General features: G+C 44.5%; 1 protein-coding gene across 1 annotated transcript; it reads left to right on the forward strand.

Moving 5' to 3' along the window:
* The first annotated feature begins 7,587 nt into the window (after nucleotides 1-7,587).
* On the forward strand, nucleotides 7,588-9,750 carry GIMAP2 (GTPase, IMAP family member 2). Its single transcript, XM_054726518.1, is given in 3 exon segments — nucleotides 7,588-7,623; nucleotides 8,807-9,626; nucleotides 9,629-9,750. Coding segments are annotated over 3 exon segments (978 nt in total).
* Nucleotides 9,751-10,298: the final 548 nt, after the last annotated feature.

Below are 10,298 nucleotides of genomic sequence, written 5' to 3' on the forward strand. Positions count from 1 at the left end.
CTCTTTATAACAGGACACAGTTAGAAGCTGGGTTTATTAACCAAGACTTTGACTGGACTGTCATGGTTGAGAGAAACACGCCTAGACTCTGAATGTCACTAGAAAGCTTTAACCTTTTGCACTCGGATGTTGAGTGTGACTCGACACGGTTAGCATCGGTAGCAGCTCGTATGTTGAATTGTATTGAATGTATCAATAATTTGAAATATAAAAATTTTCAAATAAATAAGTTTGTATGAAAAGAAACTCCAGTTTTTTATTCTACTGCCATGCTTTGTAAAATCTGGGGTATTTAAAAAATTAAATCCGGAGTAGAATAAAGGAATCGAGAAAAAAGCAAGCGAGTGCAAAGGGTTAACAAATTAAGGTTGATTTTTGGAAGCCAATAAAAACCCCTTTTATAAACAGCCTGGAGCCTTGCTTATTTGCATGGTTCATGGCAGTCTTTTCAGCTAAGGACTGAAGGTTGCTTTCCTGGGAGATGACAAATAAAGAACCTCAAGACATTTTGGGGAACCTTGGGAACTTGAGGAATTCACCCACATCTATAGGTATTGTAGGAAAAGCCTGGTGGCAACTGTGGCTTTGCTTCTTTGCCCTGAGAGGCTAATTAAAGCTTAATCTGGAGATTTCTTAAGAGATTCCAGCAAAGCAGATTTTAAAAAGCCTACATGATCAATTGCTATTCTTGTATTCATGTAAATAATAAGGCCAAATTGAAACTAGAACTTAATGCGGTAAACAGATTAGTCTTAATTTGGCTCTTTTGATTGAAATGAGAGTGATTTTAGGGAGAGAAATTCTGTTTTTATGGCATACATTAGACTCTAGTTCAGTTAGTTGTCTTACTAAACCTTTTCCCGAGCTTTACGATTTCTAAGGTAAGGCTCAAGGCATACTTAATCTTAGTAACGAATACTTGCTGCAATGCTCTCTTTCATTGGACCATTTGTCAAAATTCTTGCCATTCTGGCTTTTGCCCCAATAATATTAAGATTTATAATACAACTAGCAGCCCGTTTGCACGAAGATTTGTGCAATAGACCTTCATTCACCTGGCGGCCTGCACCAGTTTTCTGCTGGCACCGGGGACCCAGGCCTTGGCTGTGGCCACCTCCTTCTGCCTTCTTTCAGGGGCTCTGCTGCACCCCAGCGTCCCTGCTAAGGATCTTAGGAGTCAACGCCCTGGTCGTTGCCTGTGATCCGAGCAGGCTCCCTGCTGGTGTCCAAGGCCGGGAAAGCCTCCGCCCGATGCTTTCCCAGACTTGGGCTCCGCCGCACCCCAATGTCCCTGCGACGGTTTCCTGGTGGGCGTGGCTGGTGGGTGCAGCGAAGGTTCGGTCAATTTGCATATTACTCTGTTATTAGGTAGGATTTGTCTCCACCAGGTTATGAGCCCTACTTGTACTCCAGGCATACCACCCCTTGCTGACACTAGACACCATTGCAACCTCCTTCTGTCCCCAGGCTTCATCTCCCTCTGATCAAGAGCAAGGATCTCTTGGCTCTAAAAGAAATTGTCATTCCTCTTCAGCAAGAAGGAGCTACTGGAGGGACCCTATGCCACTATTCCCTAAAATAATTCAGAGCCAAGATTCTTTGAGGGAGGGGATGTAGTAGGCAGTTGGATAGGCATGAATAGAGCAGGAATGATGGACATAGTGCAGAAAGTCCCCAAGGTAGAGAGCCCTGGGTGCCTAGCAATGGGAAAAACCCCAAACCCTTGCATGACCACTCCCTTAAGCACTAACCCCTGGAGATGTCACCTAAGCCTAAGCTGTGTTTCAGCTCCAGGCCCAGCAAAGCAGAAAAACCAGACAAGTGAGCCATGGCTGATATTAGGATCAGCTGCATTGACTAATGACCCTCTGCCAGGCACCAACAACCAGCTGAGACCAGGACCCAGAGGAGACATGCCTGGAAAGCTGATGGAGATTCTATTGAGATCCTCCGCTGAAGCCTCAGATGAAAGCCCTCAGGACGGAGGACCCAGCATGGCTCTCTCCACAGAGCACACCGTGCCTATTCCCATTCCATTCTTTTGTCTCTCAAGGTGCATCTCTAGGCTCCGAGGTCCTACTTTTTCCTCTATGAGGATGTGTCTTTTGTCTGTGTAATTTGTATCCTGAGCCCATTTCTTCTATGGCTCACTTCATTTCTTCTACTTATATGTCTCCCTAAATAAACTTTTTCTTATAATTTCAGTCTTGGTTTTGAATTCTCTCTAAAACAAAGCTCAAGTACCAATGTTGCTAAACTGGGGTCTAAACCTAGTGCCATTTTCACTACTAAAAATATGACATCCCCAATCTGATTTTCAAAATGTGCTCTCAACAATTTGAAGCATATATTTTTAGAGAGGCTTAATAATTTTTCCTTTGATTGTGACCTTTTTATCTTTGTCCCTATCCTACCTAATAAAAAAGTAATATGCAAATTCAATGTCACACCAACACAAGATGGCCGCCCCATATGGTCAAAGATGGCTGCAACAAGAAGGGCTGCAGAGGAGGGCAGTTGTGGGTGATCAGGTCATCAGGAGAGGGCAGTTAGGGGTGACTAGGCCAGCAGAGGAGGGCAGTTCAGGGTGACCAGGCCAGCAGAGGAGGGCAGTTGGGGGAGACCAGGCTTATAGGGGAGGACAGGTAGGGGGACCTTGCTTGTAAGGGAGGACAGTTGTGGAGGACGACCAGGCCTGCAGGAAAGGGCAGTTGAGGGGGACCATGCCTGCAAGGGAGGACAGTTGTGGGGGATGACCAGGCCTGCAGGAGAGGGCCGTTGGGGTGGGGGGGGGCAGGCTTGAAAGGGAGGGCAGTTCAGGGAGACCAGGCCTGCAAGGGAGGGAAGTTGGGGTGAACCAGGCCTGAAGGGGAGGGCAGTTGTGGGCAACCAGGTCTGCAGGGGAGGGCATTGGGGGTGACCAGGCCAGCAGGAGCGGACAGTTGGGGTGATCAGGCCTGTGAGAAGGGGGGCAGTTTAGGGGAACCAGGCCTGCAGGCAAGGGCAGTTTGGGGTGACCAGGCTGGCAAGTGAGAGCAGTTAGTGTTGACTGGGCCAGCAGGGGAAGATATTTAGGGGCAACCAGGCCAGCACGGCAGAAGTTTGGCATCAATCAGGCTGGCAGGGGAGTGGTTAGGGGATGATCAGGCTGGCAGGCAGAAGTGGTTAGGGGAAATCAGGCAGGCAGGCAGGCAGGAGAGTGATTTGGGGCCAGCAGTCCTGGATTGTGAGAAGGATGTCCCAGATTGGAGAGGGTGCAGTCTGGGCTGAGGGACACCCCCTGCTCCATGCACAAATTTCATGCACTGGACCTCTAGTCTTCTTTATAAAACAGCTACAATCCACCATTCTGTCTAGTAAAGTGTTCTTTCAGGCTGTGGCTGAGAGAACTTCGTCCTCCTGAGTTTAAGGTTAGGCCCTCTGACCTCACTTATGTAAATCCAGTGGTTTGATGCTATAAATCAATTTCTTATTTCATAATCATTTAATAAGAAGTATAAAACAGCACCTATAAGAAGAGCTTCCTTGATTTGCAAATATACCAAATAAAACTATTGGAATTGATCAACAGAATGTGGGAGCCTAAGTCCATATTGTGTTCTCCATCTTGCTTTGTTCTGTGTTCACTAATCCAGCCTTAAATGTGCAGTCAGTTGATGAATAGAGCGATGACAGCCCTGCTCCCGGTTGCCCATACATAAGGCTCCAGTCCTTATGAGCCCCACAGGCTGCTCTGTCCGATGGCAGAGAGGGGGCAGCCAGCACCTGCGGCTGGGGAGCCCATCAAAGTCATGTCCTTAGAGTTGATCTTCCAGGCCCTCTGTGGACCAGCAGTGTCTGTCTGTCCCTAGAGAGCAGGAACATTCTAGAAGCAGAGCCTGGAGAAGGGCAGTGGGGGATAGGGCCAGGTAGGTGCTCCTGGGATGTGTACTGAGGAGGGTGTTGGGGAGGGGATGCCCTGTGGGAACTTTCCTGTGTCACAGGGGCTGTTTCTGATGAGGGAAGGGGGTCCCGTCACTGCCTGTATAGCCTCTTCCTCTACATATTGCTTATTTTAACAAGTCACAAAAAGGAAATGGGAGGTGCCTGGCAGCTTGCGGGCTCTGACAGGAAGTGTCCAATAAAGAGGGACACACAGCAAGGGGCAGCTCTCTGGTCTCCAGGTCCTGTTTACAGGAGTTTTCCCTCCCATCCAGAGGGCCTGTCCCCATCTAACGGGGCCACGGGGTGCTCAGCAAACCCCTTCTCCTTGGTTCTGGAAGGCTAAGTATCCTGAAACGCTGGACCTGCAGAGGGCTCCTGTGTAACAGCTTCCGCCTGGCTTCCCACAGGCCCACCTGTGTCTTCCTGAGGCCTCAGAGCACCTTCCTGGGTCCGCAGAGCCCCACTCATAGCGCCCAACAGGTAAAGGGACGCCAAGGAGTCTGAGAGGCCTTGGCCCAACCACAGCCACTCACTGCCTGGTTATCTTACACAGGTTACCCTACTTCTGGGCTCACCCATCCCTGAAACAGGACAATGATGGTGGCACTAAAGGTCACAGTGGATGGATAGTGGGGTAAACAATGGGAATCACTCCCCTTGAGCCCACAGCCCAGGGCTAAGCAAAGTGTACTACACGGATTTGAAAATAAATGAATTAAATGCCCATAACCAGTATCACTGTTAGTGATAAGATTTTTAGATGCCCTAAAAGGAAAATAAATGCACATTAGCTCACTTTTTATAAGATAACAACCAGCCTGGCCAGGGTGGCTCCGTTGGTTGACCATGTACCAGCAACAGGTCGCTCGGTTTCCATTGATATTTCTCTTTCCCTGTCTTTTCCTCCCTCTCTCTCTCTCTCTCTCTCTCTCTCTCTCTCTCTCTCAAACCAATAAAAACATTTTTAAAAATAAAATAAATAAAAGGTAACAACCAATGTAATTAAACAAAAAAAAAGCAATAAGAGGTACATATTTGGAAATAGGGGAATCAAGTATCATTATTTGCAACCACATCTATGATCAACTTAAATTTCCAAGATAATCAAAAGGAAATAAAACATTATTTTTTAGAAATGCTAAAATAAGTAAATTGGATGGTTTTAAAATTAATGTATTAAAAAAATTTTATTCCTTAATACAAAATGAAAACTCTTTAAAAAAGTCTTTTTTCAAGGAAAAATTCTGATTTGGAATGGCAACACAAAAAGTTAGATTCTCAGGAATAAACTTGGCAAGAAATGTGTACTCTACATGGAGAAAGACCTAATCTATAATAATAAAAGCATAATATGCTAATTAGACCAGATGTCCTCCAGACATAGACAGGGCTGTGAGTGAAGCCTGAGTCCCAGGTGCCAGAGGGATGCCGGTGCTGGCACAGGGGGAAGGAAAGCCTACTCTTGCACGAATTTCATGCATTGGGCTTCTAGTATTCTAATAAAGGGCATAGAAACTGCCAGACATTGTCCCAAAATGGTCTAATATTTTATAGTCATTAGCAATGTTTTGGTTGCTCCCCAGCCTTACTTGCTGTCTTTTTATTTTCCCTCCAGCTCTATTGAGGTATAATTGGCAAACAAAATTATTTATTTAGAGTGCATAATGCAATGATTTGATGTACATATATTTTATAATTATCATCATCAGGTTAATTGACACTCCCATCAACTCACATAATTATCTTATTTGTATGAGTGAGAACCCTTAAGACCTGCTGTCTTAGCAAATTTCAAGTACACACCACAGTATTTAACTGTAGTCTCCATGCTGTAGCAACATGAATTTTTGATACTAGCCATCCGAACAGGATTTTTTTTATAAACCAAAAGTATTTTTTTGGTATTCAGAAAAGCATTGTTTTAAATATCTTGTATTTAAAGCAAAATTGAATGGGTGCTTCGTGAATTTTATATATGATGTAAGAAATTGATGAGCTTTGGGTTTGATGTATATTGCATTATTTTTGTTTTACATATTAAAGTTAGGAAATAGCTCCCTGTTAGTACTTTGACACAGATGGTTGTATTTTTAGAAATAGAGAACTGACATTAATCAGGAGTTGGCCATATTGTTTTGTACTTTAAGCACACTTAAGAGGCTTCCCAGTGAAGAGCCAAGGAAGAATTCAAAACAAGGTGATAACAGTGTGTAACAAAAGTGGTGTTCACCTACCGTTCCCCTGCATGTCCCAGGCCCCCTGATAGTGAGGTTAGAGCCCCGTGATTATACCTCATGGATGGCTGGGGACAGAGAGCAACACGCCTCACTACTAGTCTGGGGATTCAAAGGCAGTCTCCCCTGCTTTGATGATTGTCACGTAAACAAGGAAAGAGAGCATTTGAAGAATTTTAACTTGTCTCTGTGAATTGATCATCCTGAATGCAGACACTGCACATTATTATTGGAGACACTACGTACATCGTTGTCCCCGACAGGTGTTCCCTGAAATGACAGAGCTGGATGGGAAAGAAAAGCAGGGGTGCCAGGGACGCCACCAGTGAGTGAGCTCACAGTGCTGGGTGGTTTGTGTCTGTTACTCTCCATCTGACTCTAACAACACAGCTTTTCTCAGGCTTCCCCTTCTGTCCCCATCTCCCTCTGTACTGTCCCCTCACAGAGGTGTCCCCTGACCCATGCTCTCTCTCCTCCCCCACGTGGCTGCCTTTACAACAGATACTGCTACCAGGTGTGAATGAGGTTGAATTCTTTCTCAGGCGCCTTCGCATTTAGGAGGCTTGTGAGTGTGAGGACACAGCCCCAGTGGCAAGGAATTGAATGGACCAACTTCACTGGGGTCCCTGCCTTTCTTTCCAGTTAAGATTGTTTTCTCTATTGACAAGAAATGACAGTTGGGCCACATGATAGCAAATAACTCCTGCTTACATTTCCCATTTGAACTGTTCATTCTGCTTCTGTGGCGTGAGAATTTCAGACAGACTCAGGCGGGGCTCTTCTGCAGTGAGGAAGCTCCGCAGAGATGACAGAGAAGAAGACAGAAGCAGGTTTTTGTTTTGTTTTCTTTTACTCTTGGAGCTGAACTGCCAATGCACAAGTTTGAACGGGGAGCCATCCGTGTCTTTTATCAGTCAGTCAGGTAAGCCCACATTTGGGAAAAGTTCTGCAGTTCCCAGGCTGTGCTCAAAAAAAAAAAAACATTTTAACAATGAATTCATCCTATTTTAAGTGAAATGGTTTAGAATGACTGCCTTTGGTTGAAGGGAAGCCATTTACTTCATGTAACTTAGTTTACACATTACTGGCAAAGAGGGGTTCCTTAGCACAAAGCCAATAAATTGTGCGCACTGGGAAAAGTTTGGGCATTAATGTGTAGCCTACGTTTTCTGTGCCTTGTCCCTTTGGATATGCTGCCAGATTCAAACAAGATACTCTCTGGGTGACTTCAGACAAATGACCTGATTTCTCTACAAAATACTGAGTAATTCTCTTTCCATTCACCTTGTCAGCTTCGTGTAAACAAATGAGACATGGCTGTAGAACCTGCTCTAGGAATATAAAGATCTTTCATGATTCAGAACTAAAAATAACAGGTTGTTGATGCTGTTTTATTGGTCTCCTATCTCTCTGTCCCTCAGGAGCCGCAATGGACCAAAATGAATGCAGCTACTCGGATAAGAAAGTGACTTCCGGCGTGTGTGCCTGCCATATTCTGTGCCTACATTATGTAAAAATTATGCTGTCCTCTTTAAGCAGAATATAAGCTACTAGAGGCCCGATGCAAGATTCATGCAAAAATGGGCTTCCTTCCTTTGGCTGCTGGCATAGCCTTTACTCAGCCTGGAGCCGCCTTTCTGCCTTTGCTCCAGAGCCACCTTTCTACCTTCCCATGCTATCCAGAGGCCCTGAGTGGCTGGGTGGTGCAGAATGCCTGCATTGTTGCCATGGTGACGACACAAGTCACTCTGCACCTGAGTATGCAAATTAACCCACCATCTTTGTTGGGTTAATTTGCATGCCCACTCCTGATTGGCTGGTGGCCTTTGCAAAGGTAGGGTCAATTTGCATCTTTCTCTTTTATTAGTGTAGATGAGCTGATTATTCATTAGAACAGGGGTGGGCCATATAAGGACCTCAAAATCATTTGGTCTGGCCCTGCAAAGGCATTAGGGGTGAGTTAATTAAATGTTTGACCAAATATAGCATGCTAATTTTTAAGTTGGAAATTTTATATGGTCTGATAATGATGCTTAAATATCCAAATGGCACTGGGCAGAAAAAAGGTTCCCCACTCCTGCATTAGAGAATCATTTTACACTGCTCATCCTCTATTTTCCCTGGTCCAGCCATTTCAGTGATGGTCATGACCACACCTCTGCCCAGCAGAGATCAGCAGAGCTTTCTCTGGCTTTGGAACAGAGTCAAGGTACTTAACCCCCATGGAGGTTGGACCCACAGTTTGGCACCACTTCTCTGATCCTCAAAAAGTTAGTCTTTCAGAGGGGCCAGAACTGAGTGACTCAGGCAAGTCTTGCATGATGAAATGTGTTTCTAAATGCATCTTTACACCGCTCCTCAAGTATATTTGTCTAGGATCCAACATGGCAATATGCTATAATCCTAGAGAAACCCATAGAGGGGATAAATGACGATGGAAAAAAAATAAATTAAACTTATAAAAATAAAAACAAATATTTCCATGATTAATTTATTTTATTTGATAAGGAGTTAGTTAGCTTCTATTTCACAAATGCAATATATGCGAGAGTATATTTTCTTATAATGTGAGACTAACTCATGATCATTAAAAATATTCCATTGGCATGATCAGTACAATAATAACACAGTAAACTTGCTCTCAACAGGACCAACCCAGCAGAGGATCAGAGCTGAGAATCATCCTGGTCGGCAAAACAGGAACCGGTAAAAGTGCCACAGGGAACGGCATCCTGGGGAAGCGAGCCTTTGTGTCCCAGCTGTGCGCCCAGACCTGCACTAAGACCTGCAATGAAAGTCGAGGAAGCTGGGGTGAGAGAGAGATGGTCATTATTGACATGCCAGATATGTTTTCTGGGAAGGACCACTCTGATCTCCTGTACACAGAGGTGCACAGGTGCTACCTGCTGTTGGCCCCAGGACCCCATGTGCTACTCCTGGTGACGCAGTGGGGCCGATTCACCACCCAGGACCAGCAGGCCGCACAGAGGGTCAAGGAGATCTTTGGAGAGGATGCCATGAGACACACAATTATCCTCTTCACCCACAAGGAAGACCTTGGTGGAGAATCCTTGATGTATTACATCTACAACTCAGAAAATAAAGCTCTAGGCAAGCTGGTGGCAGCGTGTGGGGGGTGAGCATGTGGCTTTAATAACCGAGCCAAAGGGAGTGATAGGGATAACCAAGTGAAGGAGCTAATGGACTTGATTGAGGGCCTGATGATGGAGAAAAAAGGTGACCACTTTACCAATGAGCTTTACAGCCTAGTGACAGGGTCAGAATGTGGACCTGTGCGGTCAGAGGAAAGATTAAAGGATTTCAAAGGGAGTCTTAAAAAGGACATGGGAATTCAGAGACCTCGCACAACGATGGCCAAGGAAAATTGCCTGAAAAGAGGCCTAAATTTTATTTGGTTGTTTGTCAGATTTCTAATTCTGATATTTTGTGTATTGCTCAGAATATGCAATTGTTTTACTGCTTATTCTGTAGTATGTGCAATTTGTTCTGTAGCATATTGTCCATTATCCTCGGAAAATTATTGATAATTCCCAGAAAGACCATTGTTGCAGAATGCAAGACTCCTAGATGACATCGATGGATCAGTAATTATTCATCAATGGAATACAATGGTGAATCACAGGGCCTCCTCTGTGTAATGCAGTGCCTGACACGAGTAAATATCTGAGATTCTGCAAAGTATTAAATCTTAACATCGCTCAGTTTGCTAATGAGCCAAATTATTTTAAGTTACTATTTGTTTAGACATATTATACCAACACCTTTTGAAAGCTGTAAACATAAAATTTCTCCTGTTTGAAACTGTCTAAAGCTGACTTATGTTCCTGAAAACTCATTTTCTTCTTTAAAATACTATGATTGCTACTGAATGTAATAAAATAACAACAATAAATAAGCTGTAAAGCTCCTGAGATCCCATGTCTTTAATTCTGTCCTTTCAACAATGACACCAATTATGCCCGCTAACTACACGCAGACACACTCACACATCTGGCATCAGTCATAAGAGTGTTGATTTCTACACACAAAACAATTAATCACATAAGCCCCAGGGGAGATATTCTGAAGGCTTTGGGGTGGGATGGAGGGTTTCCTGCAGAAACTTGAACACCTTTGGAT

Source organism: Eptesicus fuscus, chromosome 14 (assembly GCF_027574615.1).
Source record: "Eptesicus fuscus isolate TK198812 chromosome 14, DD_ASM_mEF_20220401, whole genome shotgun sequence".
NCBI classification, from domain to species: Eukaryota; Metazoa; Chordata; class Mammalia; order Chiroptera; family Vespertilionidae; genus Eptesicus; species Eptesicus fuscus.